General features: G+C 58.6%; 1 protein-coding gene across 1 annotated transcript in view; it reads left to right on the top strand.

The window, feature by feature from the left end:
* The first annotated feature begins 672 nt into the window (after positions 1 to 672).
* The window catches only part of ARHGAP8 (Rho GTPase activating protein 8), a 73611-nt gene continuing 49433 nt past the window's right edge, over positions 673 to 24850 (top strand). Inside the window, exons 1-3 of the mRNA XM_087448765.1 lie at positions 673 to 804; positions 19420 to 19539; positions 24143 to 24289. Of these exons, the coding sequence (XP_087304891.1) occupies positions 19503 to 19539; positions 24143 to 24289 (184 nt within the window). The 5' untranslated portion in view covers positions 673 to 804; positions 19420 to 19502. The remainder of the gene's footprint in view (positions 805 to 19419; positions 19540 to 24142; positions 24290 to 24850) is intronic.

Here is a 24850-nt window from a genome sequence, read left to right as displayed (position 1 = left end):
TGGGCAGGAGGTGGCAAGGAAACTGGGAGGTGCAGCTAGAAGAGTGGGCGATGGATCCAGGGCTGGATAAGTCCATCCTTGGACTCCCCCTGACTGAGCTGCTCCCTGAGCTGGGATGTGATAATACTGGGGACTAGTCATCCTCTTGCTGGGGCCCGGGTCCCACAGTGGCACCTCCGGGGGTATCTGGGCCTTCCTGATTCTATGACCCCTGTCTCAGGGAAGAGACAGAAATGCAGTACTGGGCGATGAATGACCTGAATGACCCAAGGCTTGGTCACACCCCCTCCTCCCGGAAGCCCTCTCTGCTCGTCCGCCTGGGTCAGCGCCGCCTCTGGGACTGCGTGGCCCCTGCCACTGTGGGGTTGTGAGCCCCCCATGGGGACTCCACCACAGTCCTGGGAAGTAAGCCTCTGGCCCAGAAGGTGCTCTGGGAGCGTTTGTTGAATGAACGTTTCCTCTCAACTCCTCGCCAGTAGCACCCCGCCCCGCCCCACAACGCAATCCCCGAAAGCGGGGGCACGGGGCACAAGGAAAGCGCCGGCCCCGGCGCGGGCGCTGCGACGAAGGGGCTGGGCCAAGGCTGGCCGCAAGGGCGCCCCGGGCAGAGCGCGAGGGGCTTCCGAGCGCGCAGGCCCCGCCCTGTCCCCGCCGAGACCCCGCGGGCCCGGGGCGCCGGTGCTCCCGGCACGGAGCGCGGGGCGGGGCCGGGGCAGGGCGGTGTCCGCGGGAGGGCGCCCGCTGTGCCCGGGCGGGGACGCCACGCGGGCTCCGAGGGTGCCGGCCGGACGGGCCCCTTGGCAGGTGGGTGACGCGGGTCCGGGACCGCAGCGAACCCGGTCCCCGAGCCCGCCCGCCCGGCGGGGTCCCCTTCCCCGTGCGTCCCCCTCCCCCCGGTGTTCCCCGAGCGCGCGCTCCTCGCCCACCGCTCCCGCCAGTCTCCCCTCCGTCCCCCTTCTCTCCCGCCCCCCTCCCTGCTTCCCCTGTCTCCCTGCTGCCTTCCCTGCACCCCTCTCTCCCTCCCCTCCCCCCCCCCCTTCTCTCCCTGCACCCGCTCCGTCCCTCCCTGCGCCCTCGTTTCTCTCCCCGTGTTTTGGTCTGGTCCGCCTGGGCTGTCAGCCCAAACTTTGGCTGGCCTCGGCTACTCCTCCCCTAATTCCGGGTGTCCCCTCCGGGGTCACCCACTGTACGGCCACATCAGCTCTCTCACCCTGAAGCTGGGGGCGGGAGGCATCGTTCCCGGGCCACAGATCAGAGACTGAGACAGAGCAGGTGCGGTGTGGTGCTGGTTCACACTCGGGGCTCAGCCGGGCTGGCCGGTTCAGCACACAGGGGACCAGGGGACGGAACCCCCAAGGGTTAATAGGCTGAAAACTGAAGTGACGTGGCTAATCGGCCTCCAGAATCGCCAGGTGGGGAGAGGCCCTGGCTGCCTTCCCTGTTCTCAAGCCCTGGCCTGGGGCCTCCGGAGAATTCCTGGAGCCCTGTGGACAGCGCTGGCTTGGGGGTCCCCACTGCCTGGGCTGCGTGCCAGGCAGCTGCGGAATCCTCTGAGAGGAGCCAGCGGGAGGGGAGGGGTTCCTGTGACCCTCCTTTGGCGGGGTGGGGACCACAGGCGTGGAGGTTTGCGTCGGGGGCTGTGGATTCCGGAGGGCCCCGCTGCACTCCCTCCTGTCTGTGAAGTGCAGCGTTGACGCTGGTCCAGGTGAGAGCTCAGAATCGAAGACTCGGCAGTGAACATCCTTGGTCGGTGTCTGTTGGTGGTTTTAGGATCTTGTTTATGAGTTCTTCCCTTCATGCAGTGGCGGACCATTCCTCAAACCAACCCAGGGCCAGGAGGAAGAGGGACACAGGACACCAGCCTGAGCCCAGCTAGTCCTTGTGGACAGCCACCTCCCATGTCCCTGCCCACAGGGGACCCAGAGTCTGATGTCTGTGTGATAGACAGAAACCAGGGGCTTGTGGGAGGTCAGGGAGGGCTTCCTGGAGGAGAGGACTGTTGAGCTGGAAGATGGAGGGGAGGCAGGCAGAGAAGGGCTTGGCATGTTGAGGTCACACAGAGGCTGGGGGACCACAGGCAGCTGGAATAATCCACATGTGAGGTGGGGGTGGAAATTCCCGAGGAGTACCAGACTGGTGGGGCGGGTCGGAATTCACTTTGATAAAGTCATTGAGTCATTCAAATGTGACCTCAGTGAGATGTTTTAAGGTCTGGAAACTTACTTAACTAAACATCCGTGGACGTACGGCAGCTAACAAGCTAGCTCCGGGCCCAGGGGGTCGTGGGCACGCCGTGGACGGTGGCGTCGGGTGGAGGGCAGCCAGAGCTCAGGCCGCCCAGGGGTGCCTCGCATGCGGATCTTTCACCACATTAAAAACCCATCCCACTCCCTGATTTTACCCCTTTCACTGATGGGGAAACCGAGGCACAGAGGCAGCAGGAGGCTGAGAAAGAGCCGTAGAAGGAGTCAGAGACCTAGTTTTTGAGCAGGTCACTTTCTCAGGGCCTCACCTCCTGACCTGTAAAAAGACCCTGTCGTCATCCTTCCCCAGAATGGTCCTGGTCACCGTCTGTTACGGCTGTCAGGCCTGACTTCATGCTCGAGGGCCTCCTTCCTCAGCACGCCAGCCTCGTGAGGCAGAGACTGTTACTATCCCCTTTTACAGATGGGGAAACTGAGACGGGGTGGCTGGTGACTTTCCTAGGTCACTCGGCCGGTGAGTGGGGAGCCAGGCCTGGATGCCAGCTGCACTGTGACTGCAGCGTGCACGTCCTCCCACCCGGCTGTGCCCCGCTCCCTGGGCACCGAGGCCTGCCTGCCGGGTAGAGACGTTCGAAGCCTGCCAGTGACCGTCCTTCAGATCCGTGTGAAATTAGCATGGGGTATAAAAATGATGCTTTCAGTTTCTTTTCAGACAAATTAATTAACTCTTCCCTCCACCTTTGGATTAGAGTGGACGCTCAGGGAAGACATGCCACGCGTATCCAGAGGCTTCCCAGCCTCCCCGGGGTGCAGCTGAGGGGACCCCTTCTGGGCCCGGCACTGGGGGCATGGGGTGGCCTCGAAGATGCCCGTGTGGGACCCACACTGCTCCTGAGTGCTGCCCCAGTGATCTGTATGTGAGGCTCCTGGAACTTCGGGCAGCTGGATCTGGCCACTAGCCAGGGGTCTGGGTCCCTGGAAGGCAGGAGACCCAGCTGAGTCCTGGCCCCGTTTGTCTTCTCCCCTCTCACATGAGCATCCTAAACAGCAGGCTGTCTTGAGGCTCTCGGGAGGGGCCGGGCCATGCGGTGCTCAGCAGCTGGCCCTGGAGCCCGACTCCCCCACCCCTGACCCCTGGCCATGCGACCTTGAGTTGCTAGCCACGCTGTACCTTGGTTTTCCCATCTGTAAAATATGGACAATGTTATTACCTGCTCGTAGGGCTATCGGGAGAATCAAATGAATTAATCTGTGCAAAGTGCCCAGAACAGGGCGTGGCCCCTTATAGAGTTTGCATTTATTAGCGTCAGTTCTGCCCTCTGACCACGGAGCTGGTGAGGAATGAACTGGTGTGCAACCTGGTCCTGCCCCGGCCGAGGGCCACTCGGGTCTTTCTTCAGTGACCCCAGACGGGGCAGGGCAGCGGGAAGTTCAGTTTCAGTTGGAGCCGCCGAATGTCCATCAGCAGAAACTGGTTTGACGGGTCAGGAGTCCAGAAATTTCTGGGAAGCTGTGCCCTCCCTTCCCCCACCTGGTGGTAAAATTCAAACAAGCACAGGAAACCCCGGCAGGGAGGCGTCCGGGCAGGGCGTCCTTATCTGCAGGCGAGCTGCCTGCCGAGGCTGAGCCGGGGCTGAGCCGGGCGGGCGGGGCTCCCGCGGCTGCCTCCTCTGCAGGCCTTCTTCTCCCTCGAGTTCTCGGGGCCTCTGGCCCTGCGGCTCTGAGGCTCTCTGCTCCCACCCGTGTCCCTGGAGCTCCCAGCCACCACGTTCGCTCTGTGCTGCGACAGCACCGTGCATTGTACAGGAGAGGGCTCGTTTAGTCATTTCCCTGTTTTTACTTATGGAGAATTTCGATGATATTCAAAAGTAAGCAGAATGTCCAACCGCCGCCACGCTGCAGCCAAGCCTGGCCTCGGCTCACCCTCACCTGCCTAGCCCTCAGGCCCCCAACCTCCTCACCTTCCACCTGCTCACCTCCCACCTGCTCACCCCCAGGCTCCCCACTCACTCACACCCATCCGCCCACCCCACACCCGCTCACCCCCAGGCCCCCCACCCTCTTATCCCCACCTGCTCACCCCCACATGCTCACCTCCCACCTGCTCATCCCCGGGCCCCCCACTTGCTCAAACCCATCTGCTCACCCCACACCTGCTCACCCCCAGGCCCCCACCCTCTCACCCCCACCCGCTCACCTCCCACCTGCTCACCCCTACCTGCTCACCTCCCACCTGCTCACCCCCACCTGCTCACCCCCACCTGCTCATCCCCAGGCCCCCACTCGCTCACATCCATCCGCCCACCCCACACCCGATCACCCCCAGACCCCCACCCTCTTACCCCCACCTGCTCACCCCCACCTGCTCACCTCCCACCTGCTCATCCCCAGGCCCCCACTCGCTCAAACCCATCCGCTGACCCCACACCTGCTCACCCCCAGGCCCCCACCCTCTCACCCCCACCTGCTCACCCCCACCTGCTCACCTCCCACCTCCTCACCCCCACCTGCTCACCTCCACCTGCTCACCCCCAGGCCGCCCACTCGCTCACACCCATCCGCTCACCCCACACCTGCTCACCCCCACGCACCCCCCCCTCCCACCCCCACCCGCCCCCCCCCACCTGCTCACCCCCCACCTCCCCACCCCCACCTGCTCACCTCCACCTGCTCACCCCCAGGCCGCTCACTCGCTCCCACCCATCCGCTGACCCCACACCTGCTCACCCCCAGGCCCCCACCCTCTCACCCCCACCTGCTCACCCCCCACCTGCTCACCCCCACCTGCTCACCTCCAGGCCCCAACCCCTCACCCCCACCTGCTCACCCCCATCTCCCTTTCTTACTCCCCTGTTATTTTAAAGCAGTTCCCAGCCCTCATATCCCATAATATTGCAGTGTGAATCCCTTTTGTTATCGTGACCACAGTAGTATTATCACACTTAAAACAAGTAACAACAATTCCTTAATATCTGATACCCAGTTAGTATTCGGATTCCCAGTTGCCTCAAATACCAATATTTCTTTTAGGTTTTTTCAATCACTGTTTTTTTTTTTTTTTTTTTTTTTTTTTTTTTTTTTAAGATTTTATTTTTATTTTACTTTTTCCCCCCAAAGCCCCAGTAGATAGTTGTGTGCCATAGCTGCACTGTTTTTTTATCAGGATCTACATAAGATCCCCGAGTTCAATGGTCCATCTGTCCTCGGGGTCCCTGTGGCCCCTCCCCGTGGGGGTGGTTTGCACTTGGCTTCCACATCCACTGTGGCCGTTGCAATGCGTTGTCTCTGGAGTGCACCCGCCTTTCAGCGCAACGTCCCACCTGTCACTGTGTTCCATCCTCTTGGCGGCGTTGGCGGGGCAGGGCTGTGCCCATTTCACAGATGAGGTCTGCGAGGAGCAGACTCGCCCCATTGAAGAGGCTCCATGCGTAGGGGTGACCAGGCTGGAGCCCTCTTCGTCCTGGATGCTTGCTCACAGCAGCTGGTACGGGGCTGGTGGCCAACACGGCAGAGGTGCAGGGGGGGATGCGGTTTGTGGATGGGGCCACAGAGGGGGTCGGAACCTGGTCCCTGGCTCTGGAGGTACTGGTGGCCTGACCTTCCCCTGGGACCTAGGTGCTTTTCTCTCTGGCCACATTGAGGGAAAGTCCATCTGACCTGGCTAAACTGTAACCAGAGCTCCCTGTAAACAGGCATCTGAAGGTAGATGGCAGGTTTATCGGGGTCCTGTGGATCCCACTTCAGTTTCCAAGAAGGCTGGTGCGGAAGTAGCTATAAATTCAACTGAATTATTGAATTGGACTTGAGCCAACGGTAATAATAGAAACCACTTATGGATCCCTTACTCCCTGCAGGAGCTGTGTGTCCCAGGTAGAGGGGGCAGCATGTGCAAAGACCCTGAGGCAGGAACAGCTTGGTGCATTGGAAGAGCAACCCGGAGGCCTGTGTGATGGAGCAGAGAGAATGGAGTGGAGTGGAGATGGTGTGAGATGAGTTCCGGAGGGCGGCAGGGCCAGGCCACAAAGAATCTTCCAGTTGTTTGTAGGGGCTTGAATTTTGTTCTAAGAACTGTAGGAGGCAGTTGGCTCTCAGACAATGTCATGGGGGTGTGGCAGTTGGGATATTAGAGTCCAGGGTTGGGAGGGAGGCCAGGGCCTGAGATCTGGGTTTGGGGGTGAAGAGCAGGGGATTTAATGTCCCTTAGGGAGGAGAGGAGAGGCCCAGGGTCCCCCACCCCAACAGGTCTGGGTGTGGATGATGGGGATTATGGCCGAGGCCCAGCCGTGTCCTCTTCAGGGAGAGAGCAGCCTGGGGTGGCGGAGGATGGAGTGAGCGAGGCGAGCGATGGGAGTGACCTGGGGGCGTTGGGGAGACCCGGCCAGGAAGGCCTTGAATGCTGGGCTCTGCTGTGTGTCCTTGTCTGTTCCCTTATTCAACAGACACCCCCAGGCTCCTGCTCATGCCCCTGGCCCTGGTCTGAGTGAGCCCTGGGACTCAGGCCTGAGTCAGAAATGGCCCTGGCTGTCAGGGAACATGGTGATGGGTCAAGAAGGACACACAGACACGTGGTGTAGGCTGGTGAGGGCCGTGATGGAGCTGAGGGCCGCAGGAGCCCAGAGGAAGCCCCTCTCCCAGCCTGGGGTGGACGGGGCTTCCTGGGGGCATCAGGACGTTTTTGACTAAAACTAAGAGAAAACCCAACTCTGCATTGGCTGAAAATCAAGGGGGATATATTGGCCCATGCAGGTGAAATGGTCTGGGGATGATATGGAGATCAGGTATGGCTCTTTTTTTTTTTTTTTTTTGGTGAGGAAGATTAGCCCTGAGCTAACATCCGATGCCAATCCTCCCCTTTTTTGCCAAGGAAGATTGGCCCTGGGCTAACATCTGTGCCCATCTTCCTCTACTTTGTATGGGATGCTGCTACAGCATGGCTTGACAAGCGGTGCCTCGGTGCGCACCTGGGATCGAAACCTGCGAACCCAGGCCGCTGAAGCGGAGCACGCCCACTTAACTGCTGCACCACCTGGCCGGCCCCCATTCCCTGCCTTTTTTATGGGCCGCTGGATCTTCAGGGGGCAGTGAGTTGGCTGCATCCATTCCAGGCCTCATGTTTATACACAGCTGTGTGGAGGGAGACTCCTTCAGTGGCCCTCTCTTAACAGCAAGGGATCTTCTTTCCCAAAAGCACCTGGAAAACTTTTTTTTTTTCTTTTTTTAGTGAGGAGGATTGGCCCTGAGCTAACATCTGTTGCCAATCTTCCTCTGAGGAAGATTAGCCCTGGGCTAACATCTGTGCCCGTCTTCCTCTATTTTGTATGTGGGACGCCGCCACAGCGTGGTTTAATGAGTGGTGCATAGGTCTGTGCCTGGGATCCGAACCTGTGAGCCCCAGGCCGCCGAAGCTGAGGGCAGGAACTGAACCACTACCCCACCAGGCCGGCCCCTGGAAAGCTTTTCCTGGTGCCTCTCAGGCCTAAACAATCCCATCCCTGTGGCCAGGGAAATTGCCGTGTGCTCAGTGGCTCAGCTTGGCTTCCCCAACAAACCTTTGAAGAGGGAGATAGGATTGCTCTTAGGTGGTCAGGTGGGCCTGGGAGGGGGTGTGCGTCAGCTCCTTGTGGCTGGAGGGCTGTGCAGGTGAGGGGTGCACACCTGGATGGGCACCTGGGTGCCGGTACCGGCCTCTTCTACCCAGAAGGCTGTGGGAGCAGCCCCGAGTGAGTCTTGGCAGTGGCGTCTGCAGGAACCACAGGAGGGGGCGGGGGACCTTGGCAGCTCCTTACAGACCCCCATCCCTTGCAGAGTGCCGAGCGTCCCTGGGCTTGTGGGCTGGCCTCTGAAGGGTCGTGTGCAGGTCACAGGACCCTGCTGTTGCCACCTTTGGGTCTCTCACCCAGGTGTGGTGGCCAGGTTCCAGTGGCTTCTGGCCCCGCCTCCTGGACAAATGGCCCTCACATGCCTTCTCACCGGTGTCAAGGACCCAGTGGTGTTTGTGATGACAAGTGGGTAGTGAGGGACTGTATCAATAAATTTGTCACCTATTGGAGACAAAAGGGTGAAAATGACTTTTTATGGGGTGCCTCTAGGAGGCCCTGGGATCCCAATGCAGTGGTGACCCCCGTCAGCCGTGTGCACGAGCTCCGGCCCTCACACCTGGACTTTGCCGCCCTGCCTCGGGCGTGGCCTGCGCCAGCCCCTTTCCCTGTAACATAGGGGGTCAGGCCTGGGTGGCCCTGGAGCCCTCCCCTCCTCCCCCAGAGCCCTCTGTCGGGACACCCCGTTCTGAGACAGACCCCAGGGTGTGCAGACCCCCCAGCGCGCTCTTCCCCGTCAGCCCTGCCCAGCGAAGGCGCCACTCACGTGAAATCTGGGGCTAACTGGCCCGAGGTGAGGAGGTGTCAGTTTGTAGCTACGACGTTAAGATAATTGCCGTGAGGGTCTGTTTGTGTAATGTGCAAATATATGTTTATGGCAACAAACCATTTTGCTATGAATTATAAATGGAAGAGTTGGGTGACTGAAATCTTTTGCATGAGGTCCCCGTGGCGGCGCCTGTTCGGCTCCAGCCGCGTGGCCCCGGTGCTGATGGCTGCTCGGGCCCGCCCCCTCCCGGCCGAGGCTCCAGGGACGAGGGCCTGGCGGCGAGATTCAGGAGGGGCTTGAGGGTGTGGACTCGGGGGCGGGGGGGAGGCGGGTTGGGGATGGATCGTGTGCTCTGCGAGGAGAAAGGGTCCATTTGTAACGTCCGGTGTGTTTTCACTTGATTGCGGCGTTGGTGGAGGCCGGGACGTGCCGGGCCCCGAGTGAGGTCCGGGGTCCTGTGTGAGCAGGTCCAGGCGGGAGCCCGGGCCTCGTGAAGCCTGCCCCTGGGGAGGGAGCCCCGCGGGAAGGAGGGTCACGGAAATGAGGTGGCGCTGGTCCCGGTGCGAGGCCCGAACGCCGGCGCAGGGCGGGCCGGGCCTGACGCGCCCCTGGGCGGAAGGGCGACTTCTGTGGACACAGGTCGGGAGGAGGAGCGGGAGCTGACCTGCGGGGGCTGTGACATCACACATAGATTTTGTGTTTGTCCCCGTGCCTGGCACAGAGCTCCTAAGGCCCTCGGAGCTTGCTGGGTGATGGGCGTGTCTCTGTCATTCATAAGGAGCCCCTTCTGTCCCTACCTGAGTTCAGGCGAACGAGGGGACTCACGGCGAGGCCCTAGGAGCTTCAGGATCGGGGTCACCAAGAACCCGGCCCTGGTTAGGGGCTAGACCTGTCAGCCCCTGGCTCAGCCTCCGGGGAGGGGAGCGGGCTGGAGACGGGGCTCAGCCCCGTGGCGGTGATTTAATCAGGCGCGCCCGCGGCCGGGCGTCTGTAAGGCTCTGCAGCGTGAGGCTGAGACAGCTTCCGGACGGGCAACGTGTGCCTGGAGGCGGCGCGCCCAGAGGGGCACGAGCTCTGTGCACAGCCCGCCCCACCCCTGCCCTGTGCATCTCTGCTGTCGGGCTGTTCCTGAGTCTCGTCCTTTATAATAACCCGCTAGAGTGGGTTCCCGAGTTCTGTGAGTCGTTCTAGCAAGTTATTGAACCTGAGGGGTGTCATGGGAATCCCTGAATCTATAGTCAGGTGAGACAGAAGTGCAGCTAGCCTGGGGACCTGGGACTGGCGACTGGCGTCTGAAGTGGGGGCAGTCTTATGGGACTGAGCCTTAAACCTGTGGGGTCAGTGCTGACTCTGGGTAGTTTATGCCAGAATAGAGTTGAATTGTAGGACACCCACTTGGTGTCACAGAATCAGAGGATTGGTGTTGAAATGACATATTGATTGTTACAAGAAAATACCACATGGGGACAGAAAGAACTTAACAAAGCCCATGGAAGAGTCTATGCAAAGGCCCTGGGGCAGGCAGGAGCAGGGTGGGGTCTGAGAAAGGCTCAGAGGGGCAGGATTTTGGGGCTATAGCCAAAGGAGCAGGAGGGCGGAACGCCCAGGATGAGGGCGTGTGGGTGGTGGCTGGAGAGCCCCAGGATGTGGGGTCTTACCCTCCTTGAGCCCATTTTCTTATCAGTAAGGTGGAGATAGAACTGCCTTCCCTTCACCCAGGGCCTGCTCGCTGCAGGGGGCCGGGTGCCCAGAGCAAAGTTATTTTAAAAGATAATTTTCAGAAAAGGATAAAATCCTGACTGTCATACGGGTGAGAAGTGAACACGTGGTAAGGATTTTATTTGACCCTCGAGGGAGGCAGGTGGATGTTATGGCTGGATGAGAAGAGAATCTGACGGACCGAGGCGTCTCTAGATCAGGAATATTGAAATGAAAGCACAAATGGCGGCAAATCTGGGGTGTCTGGGGGGACGGGGGGAGGGAGAGAAGTCGGTGGAACTTGCCCAGACGGGACAGCACTTGCGTCTGTGGACGCGGTGATTGGGTGATTGGCGTGCTGTCGACTGTCTAGAGCCTGTGTGGTGGTGAACAGCTCCCGCGGGAGGGCGCGGCCGACCCGGGGCGCTCTCGGGTCTGGACGGAGCGTCGTCTTCCCTGGAGGCACGCCTCGGGGAACTGGAGGTGCGTGGGGCAGATTGATTGCTGGCATGAGATTTAAATAACCCGTCACGACAACCGATGAGGCAGAGGGGTCCCGGTGCAGAGACCGGCCTGGGAGTCACGGTCGCGTCCTGGCGCGACGCCGAGCAGCGCCTGGAAGAGCAGCCCGGAAGCGCAGATGAGGGAGACGTGACTGTGGCTGGCGCCGGGCAGTGGAAGGTGCCGATGGTTATCTTCCTCCTTGCAGTTTAAAAAATACGTTTGACATTCCCCTCATATTTAGAGTCATTCTGGTTCTAAGCTGGAGTCAGGAGACCTGGTTTCAAGATCCAGTTCCACTGACGTGCTGTGTGGCTTTGGGCAAGTCCCTACCCTCTCTGGGCCTCAGTTTTCCTGCTGCATGATGAGAGTTGAGGGCACAAGTTGTTGACTGTGATCTTCCTGGTGCCGCTGTTTCATGATTCTGACAGTTCGTGGGAAGGAGAAATCTGAGTATCTGAGAGGCCTGTACAGTCAGCTTCTCCAGAGAAACGGAACCAACAGGAGATATTTACATAAAGAGATTTGTTTTAAGGCCTTGGTTCATGCAGCTTGTGGGGACCAGCGAGTCTAAAATCTGTAGGGCAGGCCAGCAGGCTGGAAACCCAGGCGGGAATTCTGTGTTGTAGTCTTGAGGCAGAGTTCCTTCTCTGAAAAACCTCAGTGGTGGTGCTAAGGCCTTCAACTGATTAGACGAAGCCCACCCACACCATCGAGTGTGATCTGTTTTACTCAGAGTCACCTGATTGTAAACGTTTTTGGTTTTGGTGGGTTTTTTTGGTGCTGAAACCTGGGATGAAGCCAAGTAAATGTTAATCACATCCACAAATACTTTCACAGCAACATCTAGACTGGTGTTTGACCAAATGGCTGGGCACCATGGCCCAGCCTAGTTGACACATAAAATCAGCCATCACAAGGCCCGTGGGAGCAGCCTGCCCCGGGGGGCAGGAGCCCACCACTCCGTTGGGTGCCTCCCAGCCCGTCAGCGCCACTTGGGGCTCCTGGGCCGGGAGGAGACAGACCGACTGTGCGGTGCCTGGTGGGGCAGGACACCGTCCTCCCCGGGGAACTCCCAAGCCCCTCAGCCCAGCACAGGGGTGGGCTTCCGTCCGCCCTGGCCAGGCTCTCGTCCTGCGTGGGGAGGGGTCCCGCTGAGCACACGCAGCAGGGGCGGGGGGCCAGCAGCCTCTGGTTCAAGCGCATGGAGCGCCCCTGGACGGCGGGGAGAGCCATATTTGACTCTCAACTGAGGACTGCGGGCCGGGGGGCTCACAGGGCTCACCCCGACAGATACACCCCCAACTAGCCGTTGCCACAACAAAGCACGGATTATGTGTGACACACTCACGCCCGAGCGTGCAAACTTCGAGACAGACCATGCTGCCTGTGCCCTTTGAGACGGGCGATCGAGGCGGGGGTGTGGAGCTTGCACAGGAAGAAAGGAGTCAGCCGCGCTGTTTGGCTAAAGCCGAGTCTGGGGGAGAAACGCCGTCTTGGCTTCAGCGGCTTGGAGCTCTGAGCCGTTCCTGGCCGGGCCCTCGGGCCGTGCTGCCGTGGGGTGTTCGGTGCAGTGGTGGCCTTGCCCCGAGGGCAGAGTGGGAGGGGGAGGCCTGGTCCAGTTCGGTTTTCACCCTGGTCAGTGCCTCTTGCAAGGCTTTGAAGGAAGAATGTTCTGGGCGGGTCTCCCCGGGAAGCCCTGCATGTTCTCTCAGGGCACCCGGTGCCCTCTGAAGATGGCTTTCAAGCTGTTTGCCTGGCTGTGGCAGGCGTGTCATTCCAGGACAGCCCACAAAAGCGTGGTGCCGGGACTCTGGAAGCCCTGGGGGAGGCTGTGGGGACAGGGTGGCAGTGAGTCCCCCACAGGACTGTGCCCCCCGGGGCAGCGACAGCCCTCAGCAGCCCTGCGCCCGGCAGCCAGGCTCGTGGGGCGGCCCAGGGACGAGTGGCCGAGGTGCACACAGTTCTCCGCTCAGTGGGCTCTGGTCAGCGCTCCTTGTAGACCGGCTGCCTGGGCTGCGGCCAGAGCTGGGGTATAGACAGTTGAGTTTCTTTTCTCACTTTCACTGCCGTAGGGGGCTCCCTGCAGGTGTGGCTACAGGGTCCCGGGCCTGGCTGTCACCCCTACTGCCCTCCCAGGCCCCCAGTGAGCTGCCCCCATCTTGGGGAGGGCTGGGTTTGGAAGACGGCGCTGGGCTCCGACGTGGGGAAGGGGGTGGAGGGGCCCCGGTGGGCAGTGCTGGCCCCTGCCTGGCACTCTGTGCCCTGCGTCCTGCCAGGGAGCAAACCCGATCCTGTGTGCACCCGGGCCCCTGCTAGCTGGCTCTGCGCTCCCACCCCACTGCCTCCCCTGCCCTCAGAGGCCGTGGCCTCCAGGGTCAGACCTTGGAACAGCGTGAGGGACGCAGACCAGGGGGGCTGTGGGCAGGGGGTGTGGCAGGGCCAGTCGCTGGTGTGAACTGTGGGTCATTGGGGGGCGAGTCTAGAATCGCTGTCTACACTGGAGCAGGAAGGAGTGTGACCGAGAGGGGGCTTCCTGGAGGGGGTGGCCCAGAACTCCAGGCACAGAGGAGCCAGGACACGTGTGTGCATGTGTGTGCACGTGGGTGCGTAAGCTGTGTAGAAGGGCGTGCACGTGACTGCTGAGGCCTCGCCTGCCCATCTTCCTCGGGCCTCTCTCCTCCTCCCTCCCCGTGTCCTGGGCTCCCCTCGTGCCCGGCCCAGGGCTTTCCACCAGCAACGCCCTGGCAGCAAGTCAGTGAGGGGCAGTGCAGGGCTCTTGCTCCGTCTCAGCCCGGAGAGGGCACAGCTCTCAGCAAGGCCACACGGCCGTCTAAGGCAGCGGAGTCCACCCGCGGGAGCAGGCGGCCTGGGCTTCGAGGAGTGCTGAGGGGTGGGCACTGCAGGAGGCAGGGCGGGTGCGGTGCGGGGAACCTGGTTGAAACTGGACACAGTTGCCATGGCTCCTAGACAGCAGAGAGCCATCAGAAGGGAAACACGAAAACCTAGGCTTACCTGTGCCCAAGTGAGAGAAACTGTGGAGATGGGAGAAACAGGAGGCCTCCTGGGGCTGAGCTGCTGCGTGACCTTGAGCCGCTGCGTGACCTTGAGCCGGGTCTGCACCTCACTGACTCAGTTTTGTTCTCAGATAGATGGGGGGTTGGGCTTTATCAGGGTAGATATGGGCGGCATTTCTCCCTCCGTTCCCCCATCCCTCCCTGCCTCCCTGCCTCCCTGCCTCCCTGCCTCCCTGTCTCCCTGCCTCCCTGCCTCCCTGCCTCCCTGCCTCCCTGCCTCTCTGTCTCCCTGCCTCCCTGCCTCCCTGCCTCCCTGTCTCCCTGCCTCCCTGCCTCCCTGCCTCCCTGCCTCTCTGTCTCCCTGCCTCCCTGCCTCCCTGCCTCCCTGTCTCCCTGCCTCTCTGTCTCCCTGCCTCCATGCCTCCCTGCCTCCCTGCCTCCCTGCCTCTGTCTCCCTGCCTCCCTGCCTCCCTGCCTCCCTGCCTCCCTGCCTCTCTGTCTCCCTGCCTCCCTGCCTCCCTGCCTCCCTGCCTCCCTGCCTCCCTGCCTCCCTGCCTCCCTGTCTCTCTGCCTCTCTGCCTCCCTGTCTCTCTGCCTCTCTGTCTCCTTGCCTCTCTGTCTCCCTGCCTCCCTGTCTCCCTGCCTCCCTGCCTCCCTGTCTCTCTGCCTCTCTGCCTCCCTTCCTCCCTGCCTCCCTGCCTCCCTGTCTCTCTGCCTCTCTGTCTCCCTGTCTCTCTGCCTCTCTGTCTCCTTGCCTCTCTTAGCTGAACTGTTAGAAAGAAGAGGCAGACTCCTCACCATTCCCTCTGACCGCTTTAGCGTGCGTCTCCTGAACATAAAGACACGTTCTCCTTATAACCCGACACCATGCTCACACCTAAGAGAATTCACAGTAATCCCTTTAATATCACCCACTGCTCAGGCCACGTTCAGATTCCACCAATTGTCCCAGGAACGTTGTCACTGGTTTTATAAACCAGAATCCCTTCGAGGTTCACCTGCTGCATTTGGTTGGTTCGTGTCTTGGCGTCTTTCAATCTAGAACGTGCCCCACCCCCTCCCCTGCTCTCTGTCTCTTTTTTTCATAACATTGACATTTAGCGAGGCCAGGCCGGTTGTCTGGTAGGATGTCTCACTCCAGATCTGTCTTGGTTTTCGTCCCCGTCGTGCTGTCAGTTCTCATGTTCTGTGATCCTTGGGGTGTTTGCTCCGGAACAACCTGCTGGAGGCTTCATTGGACTCAGGTTGACCTTTTGGGTACGAGTCCTTCACAGGCGTGTCCTTCGTGCCGCCACGTGCTGGGAGGCACTGGGGTCGGGGTCCTGCTGTCGTGGTGCGAGGCTGGCTTGCCTGACTGTGGGGGTGGCCGCTAGAGTCTCTGTCCAGAGCACGTCACATGTTGTCTGGACACAGTTGTGTTGTCCACACCCTCCTCCTGGCTCCCAGATGTTCCTCCTCCTGCCCCCAGATCTCCCTCCTCCCACCCCAGACCGTGCGAGGCCGTGCTCCTGGTGGCCTGGGCGCTGGGCTGAATATCCTGGGGCCTGGGCTGCTCTGGGTTGACGGGGGTGGGGTGGTGAGCAGACAGAGTCAATTAGAAAATGTACGTGCAATCTGATTTTGACTATAAAATATGAGTGCATGTGGACAAAGATTGGAGGGAACATGCAGAGATAACAATTGTGCACAGGTTGTGGGAGATGCTCCCCCTGAAACCACGTCCTTTAATGTTGCTCTCAGACCATTTTGCCCTTTAGAAATGAACCGTGGAGCAGAGGGTGGTCTGGGGCATTTAATCTCAGCAACACGAGCGGACCGGTTGGTTAAAAGATTGCGTTATCTGCCCGGCACAGAGGAGCTCGGATCAGGGGAAGCCGCGTCCTCGGGGCCCTGCTGAACGAGTGCTGTTGGTGCCCCACTTCTGATTGCGTCTTGGGGAGCAGAGAGACCCAGGACCGTAGGCAGGGGTAGAGTTGAAGTCAGTGGGGCGTGTTATAGCTCTGTGGCTAAGCCGGGTTTCCCCCAGAGACTTTTCAGAAGTGAAGTTTGTTAACTCGTACCACAATCAAAAAGAAAGTCAGTGTGGGCATTGATCGTTTTATTCTCTTAAAGTAGAAAATATTGAGGCAGATTTCATCAAGTGTTTAAATATGTACTAATTTTTCAAAGAAAAAATATTAGCACTCACTTTGTTAGAAGTGACAGGTCATCTGTAACCCAAACTGGCTTAAACAGAAAAGAGGATTTATTGGATCTTCGCATTCAGGTACAGCTGGATCCAGGTGCACTGTGTTATAGGCAATTTTTCTCCATCTCTTGCTCTGTCTTCTGCTATTACCTTCATTTTTCTCAAGTTTTATGTGATGACCTTTGGTAACTCCAGGCCCATATCCTCTCAGGTTCAGGTCCAGCAGAAGAAATTTAAGAAGTATCTCTTCTCAGTAGCTTTTATAGAAGTCTAAGAATTCACTCTGATTGGACCAGCTGGGGTCACATGATCACTCCTGAACCGATCTGTGGCTCAGGGAATTTGGCGCTGCGATTGGCCAGGCAGAGGCCCCGCATCCATCCTTGGTGCCCGGAGTGGAGCTTCACTCAGCATAGCACAGGCTGCACTTGTGCATGTATGCATGCGTACATACGTGCATGTGCACGTGTGTGAGGGAGAGAATGTGTGTATGTGTGTGAGAGAGAAAGTGGGGGAGTTACTGGCAGAGGGGGAGGGAATGCTGGTGGCCAAGAGGACAGCTGTCCACTCTGTCCAGCCTAGAGCCCCTTCCTGTGGGACTGCAGGCCTGGGCTCTGGCCATAGCCTGTGTCTGTGTGGCCTCGTCGCGTTGGGCACAGTGTGGGCTGGGGAGGCTGTGCCTCTGGCGCCTGTCGGTGTCAGGAGCCGGCCTCCCCTGCCCCGTGCGGCCTCAGCAAGCTCCTTGCCCTCTGTCAGTTTCTACCCATTTCCGGTAGAGGTTACCCCCTTCCCCATGCTGATTGTTCTGTGTTGGGCCCTTCTCTCAGCCTGAGCACTCGTGAGGGCACAGATCTGTTCCCCTCTGTGTCCGGGGCCCCAGCGCCCTGTCCAAGACGTGGTTGTCGAATGAATGGGTGAGGCCTGCGTGGGCCCCTCCCCGTCTACGCAGCCGGCCCCCTCTGCCCCGGCTCTCCCACTGCCGTCTGGGCTTCAGCCGCGCCGGGTCTCCCATCCACTCGCACCCCCGCCTTCCTGCAGGGAACTCCACGGCCTTTCCAGTTGCACGCCGTCATGGTTTCCCGGGCAGCCCTCCCGACTGCCGGACAAAGTCAGAACCCCCCCATCACTGAGTGTTCACAGCGTGAGCACACACGGACCAGCACCCAGACCCAGAACAGATGGTGGCCCACCCCTGTGTCCCCCTCCTGGTCAAGGTGGGCACCTCGCTGACCTCCCTCACTGTGGGTTCACTTTGGCTGGCTTTGAACTTTTAAAAACTAATAGCACAGCGTGTGGTCCTCTGTGCCTGACTGTTCGCTCCGCCTGACTGTGCGACCGCCCGCATGGGGACGCAGAGCTGTGGGCGGCCCTGGGCGCAGCTGCAGAGGACCGTGCACGGCCTCTCCCCCGCTGTTTGTGGATACTGAGGTCGTTCCTGTTTGGGGCTGTTTCAATAGCGCTGCTAGAACTTTCTAGCCCGTGTCGTTTGGTGCAGATGCACACGTTCTGCTGGGCATGTGTCCGAGAGTGGGATCGCGGAGTCTTGGGCATACGGATGTTTTGTTGGGTTTTTTTTCATTTTAAATTAGATTCCAGTGTTGAAACATTGGCAGCTGGCACGGACAAGCACAGACTCTGACTGCCCCTATAGTGGGCAGGTGTGGCCACGATGGGCTGGCTCTGGGTAGCTGCCCTGGCGAAGGGACGTGCCTCTCCTTCCCCTGGGCCCTCCCTGGCTCTCTTCCCTCTTTGACATCTCTGTCCCGTGTCATGGGTCCTGCCGCGCTGCCTCTGAATGGGCAAGTGACTCCCTGATCTCTGCCTCAGTGTTCCCGTCTGTGAAACGGAGATGAAAAATGGCACTGAGCTAACAGGGATTTTTTTTGGAAGAAGAAGACAAAGTTTTAAAAATTATATATCAGTCATACTTTTTTTTAGTTCAAAAACTTTATCTTATATCAAGAGCAGTACAGCCTTTTGCAAAAATGAAAAAAAGGACAAACATGGAAAAATAAACGGATTTATAAACCCTAATCCTAGAACTCATAGAACTATAACAGCATTTTTGAAACAATGTTGTACATTTCTTTTCCTGTTAAAAAACTAGACCAAACTGTATGTGCTATTTTCGCCCTGCTTTGTTAACTTTTTAAAACACCTTAAGATATAATTCACATAACATACAGTTCACCCACTTAAAGTCCACGGTTCAGGGCCGGCCCCGTGGCTTAGCGGTTAAGTGCGCGCGCTCCGCTGCTGGCGGCCCGGGTTCGGATCCCGGGCGCGCACCGACGCACCGCTTCTCCGGCCACGCTGAGGCTGCGTCCCACATACAGCAACTAGAAGGATGTGCAACTACGATGTACAACTATCTACTGGGGCTTTGGGGGAAAAAATGAATAAATAAATAATTTTAAAAAATAAACAAATAAAGTCCACAGTTCAGTGGTTTTTAGTGTATTCACCGAGTTGTGCAACCGTTAGCCCAGTCAGTTTTAGACATTTTCGTCACCTCAAAAAGAACTTGTGCTGTTTAGCTGTCACCTGTCTAATCCCCCTCTCCCCCCAGCCCTGGCAGCCAATAATCTGCTTTCTGCCTCTGTGGATCTGCCTGTTCTGGACATTTCATATAAATGGAATCACGTCATCTTTTGTGTCTGGCTTCTTTGGCCTGGCATAGTATTTTCAAAGTTCATCCGTGTCGTAGCCTGTGTCGGTATTTCATTCCTTTTCATGGACAAATAATATTCCATTGTTTGGATACTAACAGGGATTTTTGTAAAGATTTGCACAGGTGTTGAAGCAGTATCCCAGGTACAGAATAACCATTTGGTAACTCTTGGCTGTAGTTATGATTACTAGCTGTGCAGCCATGAGCAGTTCTAACTGATCTTTGCTGGCCTCAGTTACCCTGTCTGTGAAATGGGTACAGGAGTGGGTATGCACATCTCTGAGTGGGGTGGTGACGCAGGAGTGATGGCGTCCTTGAAGAGTGTCGACCCTGGAGATGCTGTTCTCACCCCACGTGTGCCCCCACCTCACTGCCCTCCGCCCTGCTCTCCCGGGACGTGGGGGCTGGTTGGTGAGAGGGAGCCCCATCCAGGGGCACTGGCCGGTGGGCAGGGCCTGAGGAGGAGGAAGTCAGATATGGGGGCCCAAACATGGGGTCGATGCCACCTTCCAGGCTCCGGCTCCCTGGACCTGGAGTTCATTGAGGGAGAGTCCTCCCATGTGTGGGGCGGGACGGACAGGGCGGGCAGAGGCGGGAACACTGAAGTGATTTGAGGTCTCGGCCAGAAGTGGGCGCTCTTTTCCATGTTAAGGAGAGAAGTCAAAACAGCAAGCGGACCACTTGAAGGGCTTTATTCCTTTGTTTATTCCTTTATTCCTCAAGCTCTGACGCCTTGTGTATAAATGCCGCCCTCTCCGTGTGCTTCCCCCTCAGGGCGTCGGGAGGACCCCGTGCCTGGATCCCCCAGAGGTGGCATTGGGACAGTGTGCCTGGACCACCCTGCCCACCAGCAGAGCATGTCCCGGCTGGACCTGGAGGAGCTGGCCGAGATAGGTAGTGTGCTCTCCTTCCAGCCTCGTCCAGGGAGAGGGAGATCATTGGTGCACATTTGTTTTTTTAATAGATAAATCTGTGTGTGTGGCTCGAAAAGTCTAACCCTACACAAAAGTGCTCAGGGAAGTCATTCTTCCACCCCAGCCCCGGGTCCTACCCCCCCCACCCCAGCTAAGCACTGATAGTGACTTTTTCTCTCCAGAGTCCTTTTATGCAGAGTCACATGAACCCCGTGGATGAGGACCCACCCTCTGGGTGGTTGGGAGCCTCACAGGCGATAATATCCTCATTCACTGCTGACAGCTGCCCCTCAAGGGGCCAGGTTCTACGTCCCCACTTTACAGACAAGCAAACTGAGGCTCGGAGTGACTGGGAAACGTGCCCGAGGGCACCGGGTGAGGGGCCACGCTGGGAGGAGGGCCTTGCTTCCAGGCGCACAGGGAGACCCCTTTCCTCGGAATGAGCTCTCGGCATTCGGTTAAGATCACGCGTATACGTTATTACATGCAGTGGGGCCACGCTGTTTTGTTCATTTCCCTCAAGGGCAGGTGTCTCGTCCAGGTTTGCAGTAACTGAGCAGGGCTGGAACCTGCCGAAGGCCTGCGGCCCTGAAGTGAACGACTTTCTGTTCTGCCTCCAGCATCAGCCTTCACACCCCGAGGCAGGAAGCCTTGGCTGGGTTTTGCATAAGCTGCTTGATTTGCTCCCAAGAACCTGTAATTTTCCTTCAAATTTACTCTCCTTACCGCTCACGGCGTGGGTGACAGTGAGCTGTTTCTTGCTCGGGTCGAGATGGCAGCGTGATGGCAATGCCGACGCCAGGGGGACGTGAGGTACCACCCTGTCCCCGGGAAGGCATCCTTGTTCCCGTTCTTCCCTGCGCTCCTCGAGATGGTCCAGTGTTCTGGCTCGTCCTGTTTCTTTCCAGTTGTGACTCCCATGTGCTGGAGCAGTGTTTTCTTTTCTTTTTTTATTAAGGTGCAAGTCACATAATGCAATTAGCCACTGTAAAGTGAACAATTCAGTGGTATTTAGTACGTTCACAGTGCTGTGCAGCCATCACCTCTGTTTGGTTCCAGAACATTTCATCTCCCCAAAAGGAAACCCGAACCCACTAAGCAGTCAGTCCCCCTTCTTACCTCCCCCAGCCCCTGGCAACCATCGGTCTGCTTTCTCTGTGGGTTTACCTGTTTTGGACATTTCGTATAAATGGAATCTTACAGTTTGTGGTCTTTTGTGTTTGGCTTCTTTACCTTAGCATAATATTTGAAGTTTCATTTATGTTGCCCACCTATCAGCGCTTCATTCCTCTCATGACTGAGTGATATTCTGTTAGGCGGTTAGACCGCATTTTATTTGTCCGTTCAACCGTTGATGGACATGTGGGCCGGTGCCACTTTTGGCTGTTGTGAATGGTGCTGCTGTAAGCATGTATTTGTCTGAACATCTCTGTTCCGTTCTCGTGGGTCTGTACCTAGGAGTGGAATCGCTGCGTCGTGGTGATTCTCTGTCCAGCTTTCTGAGGGATGGCCAGACTGTCTTCCACCACATGCTTTAGCGCTGTAAACATCACCTTCTGGGGCTGCCTCCATAAGTGGGATGTCCGTGGGGTTTCCATGTGGCTGCACCTGTAGGACCAGGGTGCATTTAGAGGTGGGTTAGGCTTGGTGGACACAGGCCAGCCCAACTCTGGAGCACGGCCAGAGGGCCCGCCGGGACCTGGCCTGGCCCAGCTCCAGCCTGATCTGCACACTCCCCTCTGTCGCTCTGTGCCAGGCTGTCCCCGGCCTTTGCTTATGGCCTCCATCCTTCTGCTGACCCTCCCAGTGGCCTCCTGGGCTCTCTGGATAAACCTGACTCCTCACACGGCTTCGAGGCCCCGTGGTCTGGCCTCTGCCCTCCCTCACACTGGCCTGTTCCCCCTCCCCCTCCCACTGGGGGCCTTTTCCTCTTTCTGGAACACTCACTCCCTCAGCCCCCCGCCCCCGTCATTTCACACCTGTCCATCTGTCCATCACAGGCACGGCTCCTCCTCGGGAAGCCTGCCCCAACCCCCTGCGGCACAGGCTTCTGTGGTCAGAGCCCTTATCTCAGTCGGCAGCACGGGGCTGTCTGTCTCCACTGCTGCCCAGCATGGGACGGGGCCAGCCCCATGGTCCACTCTCAGGGGCCTCCTGCTCCTCCCAGCCCCCGGCCTGCGCTCTACCCAGCTGCTGGAGGGATCCTAGTAAAACCCCGGGGCGGATGGAGCGTGCCGTCACAGACTCGGCCCCCGGCGGCTGCCGCACCTCAGGATACAAGGTCCCCTGTGGCCTCCCTGCCCTCACCTCCCACCGTTTCTCCTCCAGCACTCGGCTGCAGCCACCTCATGGCCTTCGTACGCTGTTCCCTCCACCTGGAAGTCCCTTCCAGCCGGTTCCAGCGTGGCTCGCTCCTTCCCCTCCTTCATGAGGCCCCTTGGCCACCTGACCAGGCCTCACACACACCCACCCGGGGTCCCCTATCCTGCCTGTCTTTTCTTTAGTGCCTCTCTCTGACACGTGGCTCTTTTCTGTCTGGTCTGAGGTGACAGTCACAGGTTCTGGGGTCAGGACATGGTCATCATTGGGCGGCCTTTATTCTGCCCACCACAGGGACCCTGCCTCTGTCTGGTGCTGTGTCCCCACTGTCTAACCCTCTTCCCGGGACTCAGTAGGTACTCAGCACATACCTGCTGAATGGCTGGCTGGATGAGGCGTGCCCTGGAGCATCGCATACTGTCACACTATGCCAAACAAGGGCTTGCCACTCCCTAATCCCCTGCCGTCACGGAGGCTCAGTGAACACGGGAGGGTGCACACCAAGGGGGTGGGGCTGGGACCAGGTGGGCGAGAGGCCTCCCTCCAGACCTTGGCTCCCCAGAGACACACGGGCCGCCCCAGGGTCGTGGGTGGGCTCCCTTTGGGATGGGGCTTTGGTCTGCTGCATCAGTGGATCTCAGACCTGGCTTTGCATCAGAATGACCTCCAGAATTTGTTAGGAAAAGCCCATGCTTCCTCCCCAAACCCCCCACCCAGCCCATCATGCCCCCTGGAGATTCCAGCTCAGCTGGCTCTGATTCTGGAGCGACAGGTCTGCTGTGTCCGTCTGCTGGGGCCGCCCTAACACAGGACCACAAACTTCCAGCCTTACAACAATGGAAATTTATTCTCTCGGTTCTGGAGGCCAGAAGTCTGAAGTCAAGGTGTCGGCGGGGCCACGCTCGCTCTGAAGGCTCTGGGGGAGGATGCCTCCTGCCTCGTCCAGCTCCTGGAGGCTCTGGGGGAGGATGCCTCCTGCCTCGTCCAGCTCCTGGAGGCTCCTGGGCTTGTGGCCACGTCCCCAGTCTCTGCCTCCGTCCTCACGTGGCTCCGTCCTCCTTCTCCCTGCGTGTCTCTGTGTCCTCTCCTCTTCTTATAAGGACCCCAGTCATTGGATTTAGGGCCCCCCCTAATCCAGTGTGACCCCATCTTAACTAATTTCATTTCTAAAGACACCATTTCCAAATAAGGTCACATTGTGAGGTTCCGGGTAGACAGAATTTTGGAGGGACACTATTGAACCCAGTCCACCTGGGGACCAAAGTCTGCCCTAACCTTGACATTTAAAGTTCCCATCCTTCCTCCAGCTAAAAACGTTTCTGAAAGAGCCGTGGTGTGTTTGTACGAAGGAACCTCCCCTACTAAAATGAAACTCGGAAGACCGTGCTTTCTTTCTCCCGCATACGCAGCGACCCAGTTTCTGCCCTCAGCCCGGCCACGGCTTCCTGCCGGCGGCCCGTGTGAGCGTCGTTCAGGAAGGCCCCGAGTCAGAGTTTGGAGCTGGGAAATGGAGTTCAAGTCCACACCCTGCTGCCAGTTAGCAGTGTGACCTTGGGCACGTCACTGCCCCTCTCTGAGCCTCGGTTTCCACTCCTGTCAACGTGGAGGACAATATCCAGCCCTCGGGTCTGGTTTTTACCCCTCCATGGTGTTGCACACTAAGCGGGCCCACAGTGGGTGCACAGCAGAGTAGGGCACATAGTAGGTACACAGTAGAGGCCGGTGCATAGTGGGTGCACAGCTGAGGCAAGCGCATAGTTAGATGCATAGCCGAGGCCGGTGCATAGTGGGTGCACAGCAGAGTAGGGCACATAGTAGGTACACAGTAGAGGCCGGTGCATAGTGGGTGCACAGCAGAGTAGGGCACATAGTAGGTACACAGTAGAGGCTGGTGCATAGTGGGTGCACAGCAGAGTAGGGCACATAGTAGGTACACAGTAGAGGCTGGTGCATAGTGGGTGCACAGCAGAGTAGGGCACATAGTAGGTACACAGTAGAGGCTGGTGCATAGTGGGTGCACAGCAGAGTAGGGCACATAGTAGGTACACAGTAGAGGCTGGTGCATAGTGGGTGCACAGCAGAGTAGGGCACATAGTAGGTACACAGTAGAGGCTGGTGCATAGTGGGTACACAGCAGAGGCCAGTGCGTAGTAGGTGCAGAGCTGAGGCGTGGTGACTGTACTATAGAAAGATCTCAGGAGGCTCCCTCATCCTCTCCTTGCTTGAGAATACGGCTGACTTCTAATCCTCATTGTCTGCTGTAGAGCTGCAGAGAGACGAGGAGGAGGCGGCGGCCACACTGTGCGCAGTGAGAAGGCCCTCAGTGGTGCCCACGGCTGGCCAGGACCCTGCGCTGAGCACGAATCACCCATTCTACGATGTGGCCAGACATGGCATCCTGCAGGTGGCAGGTGAGTCCGAGCCGGCTGGCCCCAGGACCGTTGACAGCACCAGCCTTCCTGTGGGCTCTGTGGCGTGGGGTGGGCTCGTGGGGCTGCCTCACTCCAGCTGGGCTGTGCCCACCGAATGAAAACCACAATAGAAACAAAAGTACCTGCCAGTGTTTCGAAAAAGAGAATGACATACCTGTCAGAGCATTGCCCAAGCGCTCTAAGGAGCCGCCAGGCGGTGTCCTGCCACTCGTTCAAGAGCAGAGGCCGAAATTAACTGGATTCCTTTATTAACCGAGGCCCCTGTTACGCTACCTCTCGTCAGAAGCAACAAGCGTCTGCGAGCACTTAGAAGAGGAGCAGCCCCTCGGCCAGCAGCGGGTCCGAGGGGAATAGACCACGTCCCTTTAGTTCCGCCCGAGGGGTCAGGGCCGCTCTGCCGTCTTGTGTAGGCAGTGGACCACTTGGGGTCCTCCAGAGAGGCAGAACCGGTGGGATATGTAGAGACGCATGTAAGAGGAGATTTACTGCAGGAACTGGCTCTCACGGTTACGGAGGCTGGGACGTCCGTGATCTGCCACC

This window comes from Ceratotherium simum, chromosome 25 (genome assembly GCF_057802395.1).
Source record: "Ceratotherium simum simum isolate JZ-2026a chromosome 25, ASM5780239v1, whole genome shotgun sequence".
Lineage (NCBI taxonomy): Eukaryota > Metazoa > Chordata > Mammalia > Perissodactyla > Rhinocerotidae > Ceratotherium > Ceratotherium simum.
The sequence above is the reverse complement of the archived record's forward strand: the minus strand, read 5'-3'. Positions and strand labels throughout refer to the sequence as shown.